The sequence below is a fragment of the Rattus norvegicus genome, chromosome 7, assembly GCF_036323735.1.
Source record: "Rattus norvegicus strain BN/NHsdMcwi chromosome 7, GRCr8, whole genome shotgun sequence".
In the NCBI taxonomy this organism is placed as follows: Eukaryota; Metazoa; Chordata; class Mammalia; order Rodentia; family Muridae; genus Rattus; species Rattus norvegicus.
The window spans coordinates 23,263,646-23,287,236 of record NC_086025.1 but is presented as its reverse complement, the minus strand read 5'-3'; the positions used below and the strand labels follow the sequence as shown (position 1 = coordinate 23,287,236).

The following is a 23,591-nucleotide window of genomic DNA, read 5'->3' as shown; positions in this document are numbered from 1 at the left end:
AACTGAGTGTCATTAATGATGTCAGGGATTGGTGCTTAATTCATGGTGAAGGGATGGGTCTCAAGTCTGGCCAGTTATCAGTTGGCCATTCCCTCAGGCCCTGCTCCCTCCCCCAGCCCTCCATTTCTTGTAGACAGGAGAAATTGTGGGTGGACAGTTTTATGGGTGTGTCCTATTGCTCCACTGGAGCTCCTGCCTGGCTATAGGAGGTGGCCTCTTCAGGTTCCATATCCCCAATGTTGTGAGTCACAAATAAGGTGACTCTTGATTCTTAAGCACCTCCCCTATCCCAGGTCTCTGTCACATCCTGGAGATCCCACCCCCATCTCCCCACCCCTTTTAGTTGCAGATTTCAATTCATTATCATGGCCGAGTAGCCATCTCTCTGGTCCTCCCCCACACCTGATCCTGAACCCCCATTCCCCTCCTGCCCCCCCAGCTCCCCCTCTCCATCTGCCTCTTGTGACTATTTTATTCCCCCTTCTAAGTGAGATTAAAGCATCCTCACTTGGGCCTTCCTTCTTGTTTAGCTTCTTTGGGTCTGTGGGGTATAGCATGGGCATCCTGTAGTTTACAGCTAGGACCCACTTATCATGGATGCATGTCCTTTTGGGGACTGGGTTTCCTCATTCAGGGTGATATTCTCGAGTTCCATCCATGGGATTGTTGAAGGCAAGAGTTCATTCTATTTTCTCTCTAGCAGCCATAGTGTTAACTGCCTGGGAAACACAGCTGGTGTTAGCCAGATGAACAAATGAATGTGAGAATGAATGCATGACCCCAGTAACACTCTCCTGACCCAGAAGCACAGTTTCATGAGGTAACAGATAAAAGGGTTAGAGCCAAGGCTTAGACCCAGGCAGAGCTCTTGCTCCTGAGTCACTAACTGCAACAACTATTTAAATGTGTAAAACACGTTCTCTGTGCATTTCTTATGAACGGAAGCAAGTAATATCGCCATCTCTAGGGAGTGCCTCATGAGACAGAGCCCAATGGTGTCAGGCTGCCTGCCATTACCATTCTCGGTATGAGTTTCTCCTGATCCTAAGTGTTCCTTCACACCTGGCTCCACAAAGACCATTCCACAGGAGTCCCAGCAGAAGCGAACTGAAACCATGTCTTGGTATTCCGCGTGTTTTTAACGTTTACGCTGCTTTAAAGGATAGCAACTACAATAGAACTCACTGATTAGAAATGGCATGTTCGTATTGCCTTCTACGAGGCTCCCTTCCCTACCTCAATGAACCAGGAATTAAACCTTATAAAGTAGATAAAACTGAAGTGGGGAAGGGGGAAGCAAGCGCCCAGCAGCCCAGGAAAGCTGAGTGGTTGTGTGGGAATGAACAGTTAGGATGAAGATAAGCCATGTAACCTCCATAGTACTGAGCTCTGACGGCTGATAAGCACAAGCATGGCGGAAACCGCAAACATTTCCAAGTGAAAGAGGATATGCGTCATGTCTGTGCCACAGAGAACACAAAGGCAAAACAGATGAGGATGGTTTGGACCCCAAGTGCTTTGAGTAAGTGGAATTTTACGCACTGATCATTTAAGTGAATAAAACTTATTATTTATTCTTGTTACTTTTTTTTTTAAGATTTGGTGTGTGCATTTATGTGTATGCATGCCACAGGACATACGTGGAGGTCAAAGGACAAACTGCTGAGGTCAGCTCTCTCCTCCTGGGGATTGAAAGGTCCTCAAGCTTGGCCTCAAGCACCTGAACCTGCTGAGCCATCTTGCTGACCCCAAACCCTCAGAGAATTAAGCCCAAAGAGAGACCCAGGGAAAAAAGTTCTTCAAGTTCTAGACTTCAATAGAACTTCCTGTGATTTTTTTTCCCTTATGTGTACTGTCCAACCTAGTATCCACGGGCTCCTGAAATGGAGCTAAAACATCTGAGGAACTGAGTTTTAAAATTTGGCTTACTGCTGCATTTAAGTAGAAATAGCCAAATGAGGCCAGCGAGTCTCACATTGGACAAAACACCTTCATACATCATGGATACGGGAGTGGCCAGTCAATTCAGACTGGCCTGAGTCTCGAACCAATTTCAAACGCTATGTGACTTAGGGTAGCCTTCCTTATTATTAAACAGGACTGTTATCTACTTCCTGGAGGTAACAACCCAGCCAGGCTCTTAGTGCATCCGGGGAAGCACACATTGCGTGGGTAAAGGAATAAGCAAATCATGACCGCTGGTCATTCCCCAGGTGCAAGACCGGGGACTTATAAACCCTTCCAGTCTGGTGCCCACTGGGTACTGGCTTTGCCTCACCCACCACAGTGCTGGCCCAGCAGGTGCTCCTGTCTGAAAGAGGCACAGCTATCTTGGGTGTCATCTGCCTTTTAAAGATTTATTTATTTACTTTATTTATATGAATACACTGTAGCTGTCCTCAGACACACCAGAAGAGGGCATCAGAACCCATTACGGATGGTTGTGAGCCACCATGTGGTTGCTGGGATTTGAACTCAGGACCTCTGGAAGAGCAGTCAGTGCTCTTAATCTCTGAGCCATCTCTGCAGCTGCAGATCATCTGTTTTGTTTGTTTTTTCCGGAGCTGAGGACCGAACCCAGGGCCTTGCGCTTGCTAGGCAAGTGCCCTACCACTGAGCTAAATCCCCAACCCCAGATCATCTGTTTTTAATGCTGATTTCCCTACTGCCAGGCTGCTCCCTCACCAGACTATTTATTGGTTGGAGGCCATGTCAGTCAATCAGCCAGTGGCCTTGATCAGAGCCCAATGCAAAACCCACTTTCGCTATACTCCCCCTAAATCAACCCACATCGGTGTATTGTTGGTGACACCCTACTGTGCCTGGCAGGGTACAAAAGTTTCCCACCCATGATCTCAAATGCCTCTTCGAGCTATTGTCAGTAGGGTACACTAGGCTGCGTGACTATTAAAGAAGCAGAGGATTTAACCGAGGTGTCTGTTCCCTGGTGAGCATGCACTGTGCATTAGACACAAAACAGATGATGGGCTTCTCTGAGTGATCGATGAGGTCCCTGTCCCCAAGGAGCTGGAAATAGGAAAAGTGATCATGATGTACTGTGCATGGCCTTTACAGGATTCTATAAGGACACAGGAGAGACAGAAGCTCTGAGCATGTCACGGGGGAACAAGTACCATCTATAAGTAGATAAATACTGAAATAGGGAAAGCAGAAAAGTGCCCAGCAGCCCAGAAAAGCTGAGTGGTTGCCTGGGGATCGCTTGGCCTCTTGTTTCTCCTTCCCAAGGACACATTCTTGGGAGTGGCTGTCAGTTCTGTAATGCAGTGTCACGGGAAGGCTTCAGAGGCTGCCCGTGCCTGCCTGTTAACCCAGTACAGAATGATAGGACCCAGCAGGGGGCAGATGCCAGAGCTATTGGGAGAGCAACCTTAACAAGTACAGTGCTTGCTAGCATGTGGGACCATTCAGTCCTCCCACTAGACCCAACCCCCACCCCACCCCCCATCTTCCACTGGCTATGTGGAAATACAGAACACTAGTCATCACCATGTCCCAAGGATCTGGCTTCTCTGCTACTCTGTGACCTCCTTAAAAGGAGATATTACAAGTCACCCTGTGTTTGCATGCCTCATGCCTGCTGCTAAGCAGAAACTGGGTGAATATTGTTTAACTGAATTGACTGGAATCCTTTCTATTAAATTCTATACAAAAATCCTTTCTGTGGAGATCCTGCCTCACTCCAGTCAGTTCTATACTCAACTTGAGTTTTCTCTAGAGCCTGACTCTTCCAAACACTGCAGCCATCAGTTGGCATTGAAGTGCTTTGCTAAAACAGGAAGAAAAAAAAAGACAACCAGGACTTAAAGATGGCCATGACAAATCCAAATACATCAGCTCTTTGAGCAAGCACTTGCTAGTTAGCTCCCCATTTTGCTGCTGATAAAGTGAGATTAATAATATCACATTAAACCTAAAAATGCCTGAGAGAACAAGTGACCAGTAAAGGCAAGCACTGGTCCTGCCTTGGGTAAGGAGAGAAAGGGACAAGCTTCAGAGGCAAATTTAACAAGAAAAGAAATGACTCAATCAAGATAAATCAGTGTATTGGCTTTTTTAGGGTCGATGTAAGGAGGCAGCTCAAGTTGGGTAACTTGTTCTGAAAGCTGAAAGTTCAGAGTCAAGGCGTCGGCTGAGTTTATTCCCTTTAGCATTTCTCTCCATCCCCACTGGAGCCCAAAGGGGCAAAGATTCTTCTTTGGGACTCCTGGGATGGCACCATAGATGTGAGCTGTCCTGGAAAGATGAGAAGGATCTCATCTGCCACACCAAAGAGATGTAGAGAAGCCAACGCACAGTATGCACAGGGACAGGACACACAGTATGCAAGAGGGCAGGACACGCAGGGTGCATGGGGACGCACAGGGTGCACGTGTGAAGGATGAGAGGTGAGTGAGTTCAGGATGAACGTACTTTGTCCCTTTGGAGTGGTCTTTCATGAAGCATATGCCCACCCCATCTCTTCCTGACCAGCTCCAATTGGTGTGTTGGGTGGTAGATTTATCACACTATGCTGTGATTGGCTGTTTCCTTCCGCCCTTGTTCCATGAGCTCTTTGAGGTTGAAAACCTGACTGCTACAGTATTCTGAGCATGGCAGTGTATTGGTTACATTACAAAGACAGAAGGGAACAAAGGGGAGTCATCCTATACACTTAGAAATCAAATGTGTAAAATACAAGAACAGATTGGCTGGTAACAAACTGGAGACAGTGTAGCAGAACACTACAGGGACAGTCTAGAGGAAGCCTGGAAAGGACCTGAACAGGGATAGGGTCAGTAAGACAATGAACAGGATGTCCAGGAAGGAGATGCTCACAAAGAACGGTAGGCGTTTGGTGCAATTTTAAGTGTTGAGAAAACATTAAACTTAGTAACTCATGAGTTTCTAATATTTTTTGGTTAGGCAAGTACCTCTTAATAATAGGGACTCATCTGAGCTTATATTAAATATACCCACATGCATCGAAATATACAGTATGCAGAACAATGACCCCCACCCCCATCCTCCAAAGACCCATATCCTAATCCTGGAACCTGTGAGCGTGTTATTACATGACAGAGAGGAATAAGGCTGTGGGCAGGATCAGGGCTGTTAACCAGTTGGTTTGACATAAGGAGATGGCTCTGATTACCCAGGTGGGTCCAGCATGGAGGGGGGCGGGTGGTAACTAGAGGCAGCGGTGTGAGAAGAACTTGGTACTTCACCTTAAAGTGGAGAAAAGGGTCATGAATCCAAAACATCCTTACCACGGACTTTGATTTTAATCGAATGGGACGTTTTGTCCTCCAGAACCGTCGAATGCATTTTGGACCGTGCCTGGCTCCTCTTCAGGACGGTTTGTTACAGCAGCAACAGAAACCTCATACACAGGGCTCTGTGGGAGTCTTGGCTTCAGTGCGCTGCTGGCTGGCTTGAGAGTGAACCATGTAACAGACGAGCCACCAGCTGGGCGAGGAAGCACTGACCATTTGCACGAAAGGCCCTTCATTTGTCATTCATGACCTGTCACTGGGCTGAGAAGCCGTCTGTTTTGAGCGGAAAATAGGGCCTAGCCTTTCTGACCCCCGTTGTGTTACATTTCTAATCCTTGCACTGTCCTCAACACACAAGAAGATTCGCTTACAGAGATATCAGCCAGCAATAGGGACAGTGTCAGGGTGAAGGTGAGGGGTGGGGAAGCTCTCTTCTTTATACCAAGAAAGCAAGTTAATTCTGCTGTCAGACTACCCTAAGGTGTAGCCAACAGCTCAGCAGAAAAGAGAATGCCAGTGCCCATGTAATTCCAAGCAAGCTCCAGATCCGGTTCCTTACTGAACACTCAATTAACCTAGGAATCTACCTTACACACTGAAAATCCCCACTCAGATAAAAGAAAAATGAAGCCAGGATTTAAACTAGGTTCACTGGGGTTTTCCTCCAGCTCATCGTGCAGAGGAAGAGTCTCAGAAGGGCTGTCTGAGACTGTTACCCTTCCAGGATCTGTAGGAGTATCTATCGGGAGATAACCGACCCTCGTTTTCTGCCCACAGTCTGCAGCTGTGTCCACGGTGTGTGCAACAGCGGGCTCAACGGTGACGGAACCTGTGAGTGCTTGTCTGCATACAGGGGTCCCAAGTGCGACAAGCGTAAGTGACTGTTTCTTCACTGCTACACCAGAGCAAAGAGATGTGTTTCTCTTTTCCGTGTGTTACTGGGGGCTCCACTGGGGGTGATGGACTGTCAAATGTTTTGTAAGAGGGAGCTGAAAACCAAGCCAACATTGTAAGAGCTAAAGAGAAGAGAAAAGGGAGGGTGCTAGAGCTGTGTTGTAGGGAGGCGGACAGGGAGATGACATGGAGGACGTGTGGGAGCAAGAGAGGGGCCACAGCAGTCAGACAGTCCATAAAGGAGACAAAGTATCGTCTCAGTTGTAAGAACTCATTAACAAACACAGACCACAGAAACAGAGTCTCCAAAACCATGTGACTTACCCAAGGGCACAGTGATGAGAAATAGAAGTGGGAGCCAAAGCACTGGGACCCATGGGAAATTATCCAGTCTATGATACTAGGTCCGGTCAGAAGATGAAGGAAAAGCAGGCCTGGGTGAAATGAGGGTTGCTGAAGGTAAAGACGAGAACAATGGTGCACTCCGGGTGCACTGTGGGGGCAGACCTCCCACTTAGCCCTGTGGACCACCTCAACAGAGAGGCCCCACTGAGCTCTCTGCCCTGCAGCCCAGAGCCATTCCTGCTTGCTACACTGTACTGGCGGCGACCTCTAAAGCAAACCTTAATTCTTTCTAGAAAAGGGAAACACCCTTTTGTCCTTCCCTGGTACAGACTTAGTCCAGTCCTAGCTTGGCCAATGGCAAAGTAGTTTCCACCGGGTGAATTAGAAGCTGAGATGTTTTTAAAAAATAATCAAAGTGGTCATATTTAGCCTATGACGCTAGGCTCACACAACCCATCCTCTGGATTAGAGTCTCCGATGGAATAAAAAAAATAGAAATTAAAACAGTTTGGAATTCCACACAGGACAGACTGTTTTTTTTTGTTTTGTTTTGTTTTGTTTTGTTTTTTTGGTTCTTTTTTTCGGAGCTGGGGACCGAACCCAGGGCCTTGTGCTTCCTAGGTAAGCGCTCTACCACTGAGCTAAATCCCCAGCCCCAGGACAGACTGTGTGTGTATATGTACTGTGGACATGGCAAGTACCTAGACCAGCCTCTGTCTTCTCCACAGAGGACACAGCCCTATGAACTACCAGCCCACACTAACAGCCGGTGGGTGGGCTGTCCTCCTTGTGGCCTCAGCTAGCCCAGGTCCACCCCACACCACCCATCACTACCCAATACACCTAGGAGCAGACCTTCTCAGTAAGGGAGGGACCCAGTCCATAGAGCCTCCCACAAAAGGGCTGACAATTTTGCTTCCAAGTGAAATGTAGTCAAAGCAAAAGATAAACAAAGACTGGGTAAAGTTGCAATTCTCATGGCAGATGCGCTTTTGTTAATGTCCAGACTATTTTTAAAAATAGACCTAGGAGCAGCTAATGCCCAGAATGGGAAGTAAAAAGTAGCAACAACCACAGGGCAGGAAGGCACAAGTAACTGCGCTAACACACTCAAAGCCAGGCGGAAGTCAGGTGGCAGCTCCAGAGGGTGCTTTTGTTTGGTTTTGATTTCTTGCCTGTTCTAATTCTCCATTTGCAAATGGATCATGACTATGGGAAAATAGGGATGACAGTAAAGGTGTGGATTCCTACCAGCTAAGGGGGAGGCGCCTACCACACTGTAACACAGACTTACAGTGCAGTGCTGTGGCCCCAGTTCTAGGAATTTATCCTGAAGAAGGGCTGAGAAGGGTTAGATAAGAATTTATAGACAAGTTGGGAATAACCTGAATGTTGAACTTGGATAAAAACTAACTAAGTTAACACCAACTTCTACATGAAAATAAACACACACACACACACACACACACACACACACGAAAAAAAACCCTCAATGGTTTAACGTTATGATTCTCAAGCCATAAAGCAGGATACCACATCAAAGCCATGAGCTACTTTTAGATTATTTAAGTTATTGGGAGAAACATGAAGACTGGAAAGATGCACCTGTCCAATGCCATGAGACCCGTTAGCCTGGATCAGTTCATAATTTCATATGAGATCATGCTACATGTTTTCCAGGACACGATATCTTTGCATAGCTGCCCTTTCAGTGGTTGCTGTGGTTAAAAGTAAGTTCCAGGGCTGGGGAGATGACTCAGCGTCTCAGAGTACTTGCTGTGTCAGCACAAGGACCTGAGTTCAAGCACCCAGAACCGGGTGTGGCTTGTGTACATAGAACCCCAGCACCATAGGACCCAAAGACAGGAGGATCTCTGAGGCTTACTGGCTACAAGCCTAGCCCTGGGCTCAGTGAGAGACCCCATTTCAAAGGAATAAGACTACACAGCACGGTTAAAGACAGCCTGAGTTGGTTCCACAAGATCCTTCCTCAAAAAAAAAAAATCGCAATTAGTTTTTACCTTATGTGTGCTATATTTTAATAATTATTGTCATAGGCCTTAAAACTTTTAATAAAAGTCTTTAATAAAGGACTTTCATAACCAGCCATCCTACTAACAGAAGTACTTCAATAAACTTCCTGTGCAGCCATCCCGGAGTGTGCAACCTTGCTCTGCCCAGAAAACTCCAGATGTTCACCTTCCAGCAAAGATGAAACTAAACTTCAGTGCAAATGCCTTCCCAATTACGAAGGGGACGGCCATAACTGCAGGCGTGAGTAGATCCCACACTGTTTGTGTTTCTGTGTGATATGCAAAATTCAAGGGTCAAAGGCTTAGTCTTGGAAGCATGACAATCCCCTTCTGTCTCAAGCACATGTAGAGATTAAATCAACATGGTATGCGGTTATTACAATTTCTGGCATTCGTTTGTGAATCAGTTTGGTAGAGCAGGGTGGTCAGATGGAATGAAAGCATGTGTTTCTATCTGAACACTACACAGCTAACTGCCTTTGTGTCCGTGATCACGTGAGCCACAGTTCTCTGGTGATCTCTGTCCCTCCCCTCCCCTCCCCTCCCCTCCCCTCCCCTCCCCTCCCCTCCCCTCCCCTCCCCTCCCTCCCTCCCTCCCTCCCTCCCTCCCTCTCTCTCTCTCTCTCTCTCTCTCTCTCTCTCTCTCTCTCTCTCTCATCTCCGAGAACTCTAACCACCTATATCATGCCTCGTTGTCTCTCAAGCCATCAACCCATGTTTAAAAACCATCTGCCACCCTCACGCAAGTTGTTCCTACCTGGGACCAAATCGGCACAGTTGCATATGCCAAAAAGGCTACCAAGGAGATGGTCAAGTGTGTCTGCCAGTGGACCCCTGCCAAACGAACTATGGAAAGTGCCCTCCAGAGTCTACAGTGTGCAAATACGACGGGCCTGGACAGGTAAGCTAAGAACACATGGACCTGGGGTGTCCAGAGCGCTGGGGAAAGTGCTCAAATAACCCAGACCACTGGGCATGTGTGGCTTTCGGGTCTTCCTGTTTCCGACTCACATGCGCAGTTTGGTCTTCCGCGCTACGCCGTCCTGGTTGGCCTCAGGGCTTGATCACAGGGCTTCCCCACCCTATGTACCCTCTAAACTCACAGTCTCCCTGCCCGCCCCCCCCCCCCGAGTCAAAACTTAACTGCCCTGTGACCTCTCTTAACCCTGCCCCATGGGGTGACTGACAAAATATGGACAGAATTCAAAATTAGACTAGTTCAGCCAAACTCATATGAATGCAGTCTGCCTTCACTTCTCCGTTCTTGGTAATGTCTTTTTAGATTAAGGGGACCCCAGAAGCCCAAAAGAATGGGGACTGAGCAAAAGTCAGCAGCACCAAGCTGTAGGAACTGAGGGTATCCTGGGTGAGACACTGAATTGTGTTATAACCTTGACTGCAGAAAGTTGTTCTGGCCTAGAGAACTTTACTGAGGAGATGAGTCAGATGAGCCCTGTCCCCTGTCAGACTTTTGTCTATCAAGTATTTAATAGATGCTGGCTGTGGCCATGCCCACGCGTCATGTTCATATATGGAATTGCTGCCCAGGATGAAGAAAATTTTCAATGAGTAGCCCAAGCCCTCAGGGTTCCCCTGGTTGGAATGTTCGAATTCTGCAGAGAATCTGCAGTACCTGCCCTCTGAGGAGTAAATGTATCATACAATAGTCTCCATATCAACTTCTGAGCAAGGTTTGCATAAACATTCAAGGGACTAAAAACTCTTTCTCAGTATGCAGGCCTCTGTGGGAAGATCCATGTTAGGCCATGAGTGTCAGAACTTGGAAATGAGAATTAAAGCACTCTTCCTATCTTTAAAAATGGCCCCCAAGGCAGGCTTTGAAGGTGTAGGAAGCCCCTGCTTTACACAGAGAAGCAGGACATTGCATCACCTCCCAGCATGACTTTTAACCTTGGTGTTGTGCATATTTTGAATTGCATCGTTCTTGGTTGGCTTAGGTACACTGCCCAGATTCCTGACCTCTAGTAGTTCTATTCTCTTCTTGTGACAATGCGAAGTTTCTCTAAGTTCTTTCACCACTGAAAACCATATTCTAGAGGAGTAGTGCCTGCCATCTACATGCCAACCTGTATTGACCTAATAAGTCATTTAAAGGAAATTATGTATGGGGCTAAGATTCAGGAAATAAAAAACCCAAACATCCAAATTTTACATACAAGAGATATAGGCTTTCTCATACAGAAGACATACAACCACCATTTCAATCTCTAGAAATTTTGACGAGTGCTTTGTGTAAGCCCCCATTGTCTTGCTAGTGTTAGCTTTTGTGGAGAATATATATATACAGATTAAACATTATCATCTGATGAGACTAACTTGGGTCCAATTTGGTTTTCTCTCTCAATCTCTAAAAGTCCCACTGCGAGTGTAAAGAACATTACCGCAATTTTGTACCTGGAGTGGGGTGCAGTATGACGGATATCTGTGAATCGAACAACCCATGTCATAAGAATGCAAACTGCAGCACAGTCTCACCAGGCAAAACCAAGTAAGTCTTCTCTCAGTCTCACTAGATGTTTCCAAGATGATGAAAGTGGGAACCAGTCAGCGTGGTAAGTTCCTTGAAGGAGAGAAAGCATTTCCCAATCAGCCCTGTATCCACTCCATTCTAGGTAGTAGCATCAAGGAGCATAGTAATTGTTCCGTAGACCTGTTTATTCAATGAGTGAGTCAATAGGCATTTCCTTCATGATGATTATGAGAATACTCAACATCAGCTTAGCCTGATACTACAGCTTAAGCAAACAGAACCAAAAGGGAACATTTATGCGACAGTGCTTGTAAATGATACAGAATAAGACTTGGAAAAGTGAATAAGCATGAAATGTTTCAGAAGAGTTTTACCAAGTTTCAGAAGAAGTTTACCATAAGGGAAGAAAACACTTGTGTGCAAATTCCTGAGGCAGGGGTAACTCTCACTATGGGAAGGGAATGCTAAGTAGAGTTTTAAGACCTGAGGTTACACTGGACATGGTGACCCACACCTTTAATGCCAGCACTTGATAGTCAGAGGCAGGCTGTGTTTAAGTGAGAGCATTATCTATATAGAATATTCAAAGGCAGTCAGGGTGACTTAATGAGACCCTGTCTTAAAGAAAGAAGGACAAACACACACACACACACACACACACTCACAGGCACACACACACAGGCACACACACACAGACAGGAGAGGTAGGGAGGGAGGGACAGAGGGAGAGGGGGAGAAGGAGTTGATTGATTGGTTGGTTGTTGGTTGGTTGTTGGTTGGTTGGTTGTTGGTTGGTTGTTGGTTGGTTGGTTGCTGGTTGGTTGTTGGTTGGTTGGTTGCTGGTTGGTTGTTGGTTGGTTGTTGGTTGGTTGTTGGTTGGTTGGTTGTTGGTTGTTGGTTGGTTGGTTGGTTGTTGGTTGGTTGGTTGTTGGTTGGTTGGTTGTTGGTTGGTTGTTGGTTGGTTGTTGGTTGGTTGGTTGTTGGTTGGTTGGTTGTTGGTTGGTTGGTTGTTGGTTGGTTGGTTGTTTATTTGGTTGGTTGGTTGGTTGGTTGGTTGGTTGTTGGTTAGTTGGTTGTTGGTTGGTTGGTTGTTTATTTGGTTGGTTGTTGGTTGGTTGGTTGTTGGTTGGTTGGTTGTTGGTTGGTTGGTTGTTTATTTGGTTGGTTGATTGATTGGTTGGTTGTTGGTTGGTTGTTGGTTGGTTGGTTGTTGGTTGGTTGTTGGTTGGTTGGTTGCTGGTTGGTTGTTGGTTGGTTGGTTGCTGGTTGGTTGTTGGTTGGTTGTTGGTTGGTTGTTGGTTGGTTGGTTGTTGGTTGTTGGTTGGTTGGTTGGTTGTTGGTTGGTTGGTTGTTGGTTGGTTGGTTGTTGGTTGGTTGTTGGTTGGTTGTTGGTTGGTTGGTTGTTGGTTGGTTGGTTGTTGGTTGGTTGGTTGTTGGTTGGTTGGTTGTTTATTTGGTTGGTTGGTTGGTTGGTTGGTTGTTGGTTAGTTGGTTGTTGGTTGGTTGGTTGTTTATTTGGTTGGTTGTTGGTTGGTTGGTTGTTGGTTGGTTGGTTGTTGGTTGGTTGGTTGTTTATTTGGTTGGTTGGTTGGTTGGTTGGTTGTTGGTTAGTTGGTTGTTGGTTGGTTGGTTGTTTATTTGGTTGGTTGTTGGTTGGTTGGTTGTTGGTTGGTTGGTTGTTTATTTGGTTGGTTGGTTGGTTGGTTGGTTGGTTGGTTGGATGGTTAAATCATGGCTCTGATGCCTATCCAGAGCAGGCCTTTGGAAACAGGGCATTATCCTACCTGCCTGTGCACAGAGTAAAATGATGTCTGCTCCATATAGCTGCAGTGACAATGACATGAGAAAATATTTCTGTGCAAACTCTGAGCAGAGTATTGCGTTTTCATCAGGGATAGAACAGAAGCCAGAAAATATATATCCTTCAACTCTCAGATCACCTCTGCACCACTTAGTTTTCATGGTCATCAGTCTTTGTGAAGGAATCCTGTCTCCTTTGTGAGCTCGAAATCATGATTACATTGAATTAGGCCATCATAAAATGGTGTTTTGCTTCCAGCCACTTCAGAAGCCTATGAGTGACACAGAATAAGCTCAGGCTTAATCCTTCATAACTGGGTCTTCAGTGTGCACATCTTTTCCCCACATGCATTTAAGAATCTTCACACTCCCTAGAGACAAATATACTAGATGTGGATGGAATGCCAGGCTTGGGTATTAGGATCCCCCTTCATCCTAACTCCACCACTTAACTTCCATGAATTAATGGTTCTTAAGCCATGAAGTGGGGAAAACTGTCCCTCCAATCAGAACTGTCATGAGAACCAAACGAAATTACCTTCATCTTCCCTTCAGCAGAACCTTACACAGAAAAAAAAACACACACTAACTAACACAACCATGAGAGGAGCCCCCAAGACACATGTGAATATATGTACACCTCTTCCTCAAAGTCTGAGGAAGAAGAGAGATAAATAAAACAGCACGCTCATTTTACCACCCCACTAGGAAGTCTGAGTAGCCGTCCTTATATAATCTCTCTCCTTCATGCTCAGAAAGATTATAAAGATGAAAGCAGAATAACAGAACAATGAATTCTTCATCCAAACTGGTGTCTAGGGTGTTCAGTAGAACAAGTTTTAGGACTATATATGTCATGTATAGACCTTCCCTTTCTCTTCTTCCTCCTCCTCCACAGGAAAACAAATTGTCTTACTTAGGGTTTTTTCTGATGTGAAGAGACACTGTGACCAAGGCAACTCTTATAAGGATAGCATTTAAGGGGCTGGTTTACAGGTTCAGAGGTTCAGTCCATTATCATCATAACAGGAGCATGGCAGCTTCCAATTAGGAATGGTGCAGGAGGAGCTGGGACATCTTGTCCCAAAGGCAAACAGGAGAAGACTGGCTTCCAGGCAGCTGGGACAAAGGTCTTCAAGCCTACCTCCACAGTGACACACTTCCTCCAACAAGGCCACACCTCCAAATAGTGCCACTCCCTGGGCCAAGTATATTCAAACCACGACATTAATAATCTTCACATCAAAGAGGCCCAGATAGAAAGTCTGGCTAGGTGAAATTGCTAAAAGATGAAGCCACTGGCCTCTGGGCAACATACAATAGTTGGTCTGAATCAAAGAATTTTTTTTGAGCTGGGGACCAAACCCAGGGCCTTGCACTTGCTAGGCAAGCGCTCTACCACTGAGCTAAATCCCCAACCCCAAGAATTTCTTAAGCTGACATCTCAACAAGGCATTTTTTTTCAGAATCTCAAACCAATACTGGTAGTCACAGAAGGCTACCCAATTGGGAAGGGGAGTCTTAAACATGGGTTCAACCACTCACCCATTCTAACCACACATGAGTATCACAAACAACAGTGAATGTAAGAGAGATTCTGGATCAACGGTCAGGTCCTTCTTGCTCATTACGTCCTTGTACAGTAGAAAGGGGGCTAGCATGGGCTCCCGGGTCCCTTTCCTAAGTGTTAATCCAATTGGTGAGGCTCTACCTTACAACCTAACATGTCCCCAGTTCCTAGCATAGCACTCTGGAAACTAGGACTTCAACATGAGACTGTAAGGACAGTCCATCAGTCTCAAACACGGCTCTGTGTCGTGATGTTCTCAACTGCAAGCCTCCTTCTCTTCCACTTAGAACAGCCTCCAGTTGTATGGCACACCTGCTTATGTGAGCTGGACATACCCAGGTCCTTTGATGCTCGTCTGGTGTACCTCCTCTGCCGGGGCAGCCCTGTATCCTCCACTACAATCATTCCCCAGAGCTCCTGAGACACTTCTCCAGTATTTATGGACCAGCTCTGTGATGCATACCTAGAGGCTGTGTGATCTCCAGTGAGATATATAACCCCTCCTGTGTAAATGAATATGTAAACTGTGCAAAATGGGGCTGGAGGGATGGATTGGCAATGACTGCCCCATGGTGCTTTTGCAGAGGACCCAAATTCGGTTCCCAGCACACATGTCCAAAAGCTCACAGCTACCCATAACTCCAGCTCCAGAACACCTGACATCTCTGGCATCTTCAGACACTTCCCTCAAGTGCACACACCCACAGACACACAGAAAGACACTTACACAAGCACACATAAAGTTTAGACGCTTAAAAGCAATTTAATAAGGTTAATTATAGATCTCATCTAGCATAGTGGTTGTGTTAAGTGAGATTCTACAGGGCCTAATGCCTGGCCTAGGAGTTATCAATAAATATTAGTTATAACCATTGCTACTGATTTCTATGTCCAACTTGAATACAATTACATCATATTCACCTTGTCCGTTAACATCTGTCACTGGCTAAACCAATGGGATGAATGAGAGCTCAGAGCAACACATGAATCAGTGAAGGGACTGAAGAAATGAAGGAAGTGATGTACGTCTCCTGGAGACCTACACTAGCTCAGTCCACACAGCATCCATAGTCACTAATGCCAACCAATAACCCAGAATCCAAATGGCTACGTGTGCTTCTAATGCGACAGTGCAAGATGTTTATAGTCAATCAGAAAAATAAAACATAAAAAAAGCCTATTCACCAGGGAGGCAAGGTGCAGAATGCACCACGGGAAAATGGAGGCTATTCAAGTCACAGAAAGATGTGGACTTTGGCCTGAGGTTTAAGGTAAAACTTAAAAAACATTCGTGTCTCCCACATTCCTTGACACCGAAGCCATTAAAACAGGATTCTCGCTTCACAAGAAACAGGCTGTTGGCCTCGTAAGGATTTGTAGGGAGAAACATCTTCAGAGACCTGGCAAGAGTCTTCAGGTTAAGCCTGTGTGGTTTGTACTGAGACTTTAAATCTCCACAGTGAGGACTGAATCACTACAGAGAGTTACGATCCTCAATTAGCCCTCAGGTCTCAGTTAGTGTGGTGTGGTACTTACCAATCAGATAACTTCCAAGAGGAAAAAACAGGAAACCCAACCATAATGCCTTTTTAAAAGAAGCATAGTGAGGTATCGCATAACTTTATACCAGAATTCAGAAATCCGAGGCAGGGGGATTGAGAATTTGAGGCTTGCCTGGACTACATGGTGAGAGGCTATTTAAAACATGTATCAGTTTAATGTTTCTGGGGTTTGTGGTGGGCAGCAGGTACCCAAGTTTTGCATGTTATTCTCTAGGGGAAAGGAATCAGGGGTGTCGGAACATGCTGCTAACAGGCTTCTCTTCAGAGGAAATCCTTTTGAGGCTCAGTGACGGTGGACTGGAGAACAGAGGGGGAAAAAGAAAAATAAAACAGTAAAAGGATCACTGCTGTGGTCCAGGCAACAGGGCTCTGGGAGCTTTGTCCCACAACTTGAAAATGGATCTGTTTCCCAAGAGGTGGTATCTATACACAGCTGAGTTCATGAGCATATAGTTACTCTCTGGGATTCAGCCCAAAACACATCACCTCTGTGCTATGCTGGGAACTGAGCTATACCTCTGCAGCTCCCTTAGATCTCCTCTCTGGAAGGTTCTTCCCCTTCCCCGTGTTTGGTTTCCCAGTTATTTCCAGATCTTCATCCACGTCCCCTTCCTTCACACTTTCACAGTTTCAGCTGTCGACTCAGAAAACAGCGCGGGCAGCCGCCAGCACCCCCGATTCAGAGCTGAATGTTAAATTTTCAGCAATTTCCCAGACTTGTTGACAGCATGTTAGTAGTTTGAAATTAGCCAAGATACAATGAGAAACTGCCAAGGTTGCCAAATGCCGTCAATCGCTGCTTTCCGGGCAGCCCCTCGAGAGCAAGTTATTAGACATTTGTCAGCTGAGGCTCACACCTCTTTGCCTCTGAATGACTGCATTAAATTTCTATCACTTCTCTGGCTTCTGGAATATATGTATTTGACTCAGTTCTTATTTATTGTGAGATCTGGCCCTGTTCTACATTCTGGAGTGAGCACAGAACAAAGGCACTCAAAGTCTTTCCTCTCCAATGAGGATATTTATCACATAACCAGATCGAGCAGGAAAACATTACAAAAAGGGGCCACAGTCCAGCAACAATATGTGCAAGGAGTATTGACCTGATGTGGAAATGGGCTGGGAGGAGGCTTCCCTGGGGAAGGAGAAGTCTTAGCTCAGAAGGGAGAAAGCAGAGGGCCCATATTCTATGTGTTCTAGGTGGATGGCCTGTAGGCTGCCTTTGTAGCATGTTGGTTAATTTTTCCACTGCCATGACAAAAGCAGCTTAGGAAAGTAGGGATGTACTTGAGCGCACAGTTTGAAGGTATAGTCTATCATGGTGAGAAAGCCACAGGCCAAGAGCCTGAGGCAGCTGCACCTGCAGTCAGGAAGCAGAAAGATAAATGCTTGTGTGCAGAAAGCAGAGAGAGTGATGACCACTTGTGCACAGGAAGCAGAATGATGAATGCTTGTGCACAGGAAGAAGAGAGTGATGACCACTAGTGCACAGGAAGCAGAGGATGATGTACACTTGTGCACAGGAAGCAGAATGATGAATGCTTGTGCACAGGAAATAGAGAGTGATGACCACTAGTGCACAGGAAGCAGAGAGTGATGGATGTTTATGTGCAGGAAACAGAGAGTGATAAACACTTGTACACAGGAAGCAGAGAGTGATGAACACTTTTGCACAGGAAGCAGAGAATGATGAATGCTTGCACACAGGAAGCAGAGAGTGACAAGCACTTGTTTGTGCTGTCCCTTCTCCTTTTTGCTCAAAACATAATCCTAGTCCAGTGAATGGCGCCACCCACGGTTAAAGTGGGTTTACCCTCCTCCATCAACCTAATCAAGATAATCTCACACAGTTACGTCCATAGATGTGTCTCCAAGGTGATTCGACAGCTGATGGAGCTGGCAATCATTCTTAACCATGGGAAGCTTATTCTGCCCCTGAGGCCCTTGAGTCCACATTTGTAGCAAACATGACAAGCAATTCCAATGTGGATACTTTCCAGACCACACCTTGGAAATTGCTTCTACAAAGAACATACAAAGCTACTTAGTGTTTATAAGCGTGCATATTGTATTATCTAAGCCCATCTGGGAAGGCAACCCTAAGCCAGGTTCCGCACTTGCCTGCTCACAGAGACTGTCCTTCTCCTGGCCTCTCCATTCCTGTTCATTATGTTGTGCTCCTCCTCTGTGAAACGAAGCGTTGGGCTGTGTCCTCTCAACCCTCCATGGCTCCAAGGCCCTGAGAATCTGATTCCACCCCCTCTACAGATGCACTTGCCAGAAAGGTTATGTGGGCGATGGCCTGAACTGCTATGGAAACATCATGCAGAGACTCAGAGAATTAAATACTGAACCCAGAGGGATGTGGCAAGGACAGCTGACCTCTTTCATCTCCATCCTGGGTATGTAGATACCGTCCTAGAGGGCAGTACTCTTTCAGACCAGGCCATCCGCTAGATACAAGTAGGGACAGACAAGGCTGATGCTTTGGGACTAGTCCTAGTGGGGACGGGCCATGCGGATGTGATGGGGAGGAGCTGACGGCTGTTTCCAAGGAGACAGCTGTTTGCCAGGCAGACCTAGAAACAGAGGACAGGGTCGTGACATGGCCATAGATTAACAGACTAGCAATAAGAAAGACAGCCACTGATGTAAAAGGCTGTCCTTATTCCCTTGGCACTCTGGGTTTTTTCAAGGATGAAAAACTGTTAACTAAGAATGGGGCATCACTAAAGGGCAACCAAGAAAGGAGAATCAGGGTTGTTGCCACATTCAGTGGGGAAGGTGTCATCTGAATTCTGGACCAATCTTGCTTGTGTGTACCCTTAGTTGGAAGCTACTAATTAACCTGTATTAGTATTAGACCCTCTGTGAGCCCTAGGCAGTGTAACAACACAACATGCTCATTCGTTTTCAAATGTCTCCCACAAACTATTACCCCACATCCCCCCGGAGGACAAAACATTATAGTCTGTCAGAGTACTGGGTAAGACCTTAACCAAACATGAGTTCGTAACAACAGCAACAACAACAACAGACCTGACCAAACAGGAACCTTAAAATATCAGCATTTATGTTGGAATTGGCTGAGCCGGGTAAAAACCCCAGAAGAAACGCAGTGAAGAAGTCTGCCCTTCGAATGCCAGCAGCAAACCACTGAACTGAGAATAGGACCCCCGTTGAAGGAATCAGAGAAAGAACTGGAAGAGCTTGAAGGGGCTTGAGACCCCTTATGAACAACAATGCCAAGCAACCAGAGCTTCCAGGGACTAAGCCACTACCTAAAGACTATACATGGACTGACCCTGGACTCTGACCTCATAGGTAGCAATGAATATCCTAGTAAGAGCACCAGTGGAAGGGGAAGCCCTGGGTCCTGCTAAGACTGAACCCCCAGTGAACTAGACTGTTGGGGGGAGGGCGGCAATGGGGGGAGGGTTGGGAGGGGAACACCCATAAGGAAGGGGAGGGGGGAGGGGGATGTTTGCCCGGAAACCGGGAAAGGGAATAACACTCGAAATGTATATAAGAAACACTCAAGTTAATAAAAAAAAAAAAGAAGTCTGCCCTTGCAGGTCAATGCTGTGTTCTCTGGATAAATTTTACTGTGCCCTCTATGAGATAGTCTGCAGGCCTTTACAAGGCCTCCTGGGGAGTAAAGCACTTGAAACATGGCTCGGGCTTGAAGGCAATCTTACAGCAGCTCCACCTTCAGACAAGGACTCTCTGGACATTCAGTGAGATCAGAAGGAGGCACAGTGTCCTTTGAAGAACAGACCACACACACACAGAGATTTTTCTAAACAGAGTCCTGCCTACCTTGCACCTTCCCCCATGGACCTTGCTCCTGTGCCAGAGCACAGAGCCTGTTCTTATGTCTGAGCATTCCCTGGAGGATGGAAACCAGCTGGCTGCAAGGCCCAGGGTAGAATGAAAATGTGAGGTCCTTTGTTCAAACAGTCTGCTTTTCAAGAGGGCACAGACAGAACAGTAAGTCTACTGCAGGCTCCTCTGAGCTGCCCTTGGAGGGCATGGAGAGGAGACAGCTCAGCAAGCTGGGCACATGATCCGTGGGACGGCCAAAAGGCATTATCGCAACATACTATTTCATGGCAGAGCACCTAGAAAGCCACAGCGAAGCCTCCTGGGAAACTTCTAGAGAGTTCTAGGAGTGTGTGAAGCCAGCATATCACAGTACCATGTGTTCTTAGAGCATCGACTTACCAAGACACCACAGAGCAATGAGAGGAGAGGCATAAAGGGACTAGGCCTGGCACAGGACACACGGAACAGTCTCACTTCCCACGAACCTCTTACTCACATGACCTTTTCTTTCTCTGTGTGTTTGGACTCTTAAGACAGGACTTATGCCTGGCCGCTGAGCAACCTGGGACCCTTCACTGTGCTGCTGCCCTCAGACAAGGGGCTAAAAGGGGTTGATGTGAGTATCTAAAATAACCCATCTGAGGGGCCAATATAAATGCTAGTAGTATAATAAGGCAGTATCTTATTTAAAGTGAGAAATCTCTATTACACTCAAGGACGACGAGTGTCTTAGTTACTGTTCTATTGCTGTGAAGAGATATTATAACGAAGTCCTGACCCACAGGCAGCAGTTAGAGACAGAGACAGAGACAGAGAGAGACAGAGACAGAGAGAGAAAGAGACAGAGAGAGAAAGAGACAGAGAGAGACAGAGACAGAGACAGACAGAGACAGACAGAGAGAGACAGAGACAGAGAGACAGAGAAAGAGACAGAGACTGACTAGGTCTGGCATAGGCTTTTGAAGCCTCAAGACTCACCCCAGTGATACATGTCCTCCAACAAAGCCACACCTCCTAATCCTTCCTAAACAGTTCTACCAACTGAGAGCCAAACATCCAGACATATGAGCCAATGGGGAAAATTCTTATTCAAACCACCACATTCCACTTCCCAGTCCCTATGGGTTCATAGCCTATCATAACACATTCAGTCCAACTTCAAAGGCCCCCAACATCTTCACAGTCTCAACAGTTTCAAAGTCCAAAGTCTCTTCTGAGACTCAAGGAAATCTCTTAACTGAAAACCCCTGTAAGTTTCAAAAGGCAAGTTACATACACTTCCAACACAGAAAGGGAGGAAAAGAGACAGAGGAAAAGCCAGACTGAAACACTGCACACAGAAAACTCCAAATCCCAACTTAGATCACTCTTCCAATCTCCCACACCTTACATCCTTGTTGACTGCAACACATTTCTCTTTCCTTGGCTGGTTCCATGCTGGGTCTGCTGCTCTTCTTGGCAGGTGCTATTCCAGAGCTCAACATCTCCAGCTCCTCGGGGTCTCCAATGCAATCCCGGCTTTACACTCACAGCTTCCCATAAAGGCCTCTCTGGGTCCATGTAAGAACTCTCCTGCCACCAGCTGGAGGATTTCCTTAACCATGGTGGAAGATTTCCCCACACCTCCTTCACATCTGTATCTTTCTTGATAAAGCCAGAGCAAAGCTACCCAGTTCTTCTGCTGACTTTGGATGGAATCTGTTGCCTTCCCCTAATTACGTTTGCATGAGGCATGGTTTGTTGATGGCTTCCCTTGCTGCACAAGCTTTCCTTTTTCACATGTTGCAGGATTAGCTGGGTGAGGTCATGCCCTGAGGGCACCACTCCCTTTATTCCACTAAGCATTCAGCATGAGGTCTTCTTTAAATTCTTACCTCTTGAACATAGGACTTGGCTAGAATATTGCATCTCCTGGTGCTTCTTTTCTCCTCCAACTGTACATTTTGCATTTTCCCTTGCTCCCCTTGCTCCTTTCCATCATAGATCTGCATGAGAACGACCACTAATTGCTCTATGACACAGTCAATACTTGACTGTCTTGAAATCTCCTCTGCTAGCACCAAACTCTTCAACTTACCCTCCAGAAGAATGTTTGGACAAGGACAAAAAGCAGCCACACTCTTTACCAAAATAGCATAAGGATGGTCTCTAGGCTACCTACTGGACCCTCTTGAGCTTGGTTCCCATACTCCATATTGCCGTCAGCTCTACTGTCTTCCACACTCCTTCTAGAATGACCCATTAAGCCCTGACTAAAGTGTTCAACTTCTTTTCTAATTCAGCCTTCCATATTTCTATAATAAGCAGCAAAGTCAGCCCTATCACAGGAATACCTCAGGACCTGATACCAACTCCTTAGTTACTGTTTTATTGCTGTGAAGAGACACCATGACCAGAGCACCTTGTAGAAGAAGACATTTAAATGAGGGCTTGCTTACAATTTCAGAGGGTGTGTCCATCCAGGACCATCATGGTGGGCAGCATGGTGGCAGGCTTGCATAGTGCTGGAGCTGAGAACTTACATTGGATTCACAGGCAGCAGGCAGAAAGAGAGTAAGACTGTGCCTAACATGGGCTTTTCAAACCTGTGAGCTGGAGCTGGTGAGACGGCTTAGTGGTTAGGAGCAGTGACTGCTTTTCCAGAGGTCCTGAGTTCAACTCCCAGCAATCAAATGGTGTCTCATGACCATCTATAAAAGAATCCAATGCCCTTTTTTGGCATGCAGATATACACACAGACAGAACACTTAGACATTTTTAAAAATATATACAAATAAATAAATTTAAAAAACAAAATCTGAAAAAAAAGAAAAAAGAAAAAAAAAAAACCTGAGAGCTTACCCCCAGTGCCACACCTCCTCCAACAAGGCCACACCTCCTCCAACAAGGCCTAACATTCTACTAACTGGGAATTAAACATTCAAGTGTATGAGCCTATGGGGGCCATTCTCATTCAAACTACAACAGTGGGCTTTTTAATAAACATATGTTTTATTTTAAATTAACACATGAAATCATTGTGAACTATATTCTGACACATATAAATAATGTGTAATTGTCAAATTGGAGGTAATTGTTATTTCCATTTCCTTAAACATTAATCATTTCTTTGTGCTGCTAAGTATTCTCAGCACTTCTTAGAATATGTCATGTTTCCCTAAATTATAGACACTTTTCTCCTCTTGTCTGACTTAATTATGGTTCCCATTGTCTCATTGCTCTCAAACTCTCCTCCCCTTTCTTGCTTTTTGGCTTTCTTGCTTTCTTGCCTCAAGTGACTACCACTGGTACTACTTCCTTCTAAAAAAAATCAACTCTTTTCTCGTCTGCACGTGAATGAGAGCATACACTATTTAATATGCATACACTATTTAATATGCATACACTATTTAATATGCATACACTATTTAATATGCCTCTCTGGGTGAAAGATCCTCACGAAAAGTACACAAACAATAAATGCACGCCTCAATTTAGTTTCTCCCAATGAAAGAGTGTGTGTATCTAGCAAGACCATTACCAGCGCTCTACAACACCTTCTTCTAGCTATCTATCTTCCAAGAGTACCCTCTATGCTTCTTAACACGCAGTCATGTGATGGATATAATTTATATAATGCAAAACTGCTCGTTCCCCATAGAAAACTTAAACTAGTGCATTTACATCATCAAGAATGGAAACAGTGATGGCAGCAAGAAGAGGACTTCACTTTTTAGTGTGCACGGCTATTTTCTGAGCTGATGTCATGGAGAGGGGATGAGAACTGGTAGAGGTGTCCCGTGGTGATGACATCAACAT

General features: G+C 45.8%; 1 protein-coding gene across 5 annotated transcripts in view; it reads left to right on the top strand.

The window, feature by feature from the left end:
• Window positions 1-23,591, top strand: part of Stab2 (stabilin 2) — a 205,696-nt gene that overhangs the window by 55,397 nt on the left and 126,708 nt on the right. For all 5 annotated transcript variants that reach the window (XM_063263071.1, XM_063263072.1, XM_039078516.2 and 2 more), the window contains 6 exons: window positions 6,051-6,146; window positions 8,661-8,786; window positions 9,250-9,446; window positions 10,921-11,054; window positions 18,237-18,370; window positions 20,327-20,409. In XM_063263071.1, coding sequence (XP_063119141.1) covers window positions 6,051-6,146; window positions 8,661-8,786; window positions 9,250-9,446; window positions 10,921-11,054; window positions 18,237-18,370; window positions 20,327-20,409 — 770 coding nt within the window. The remainder of the gene's footprint in view (window positions 1-6,050; window positions 6,147-8,660; window positions 8,787-9,249; window positions 9,447-10,920; window positions 11,055-18,236; window positions 18,371-20,326; window positions 20,410-23,591) is intronic.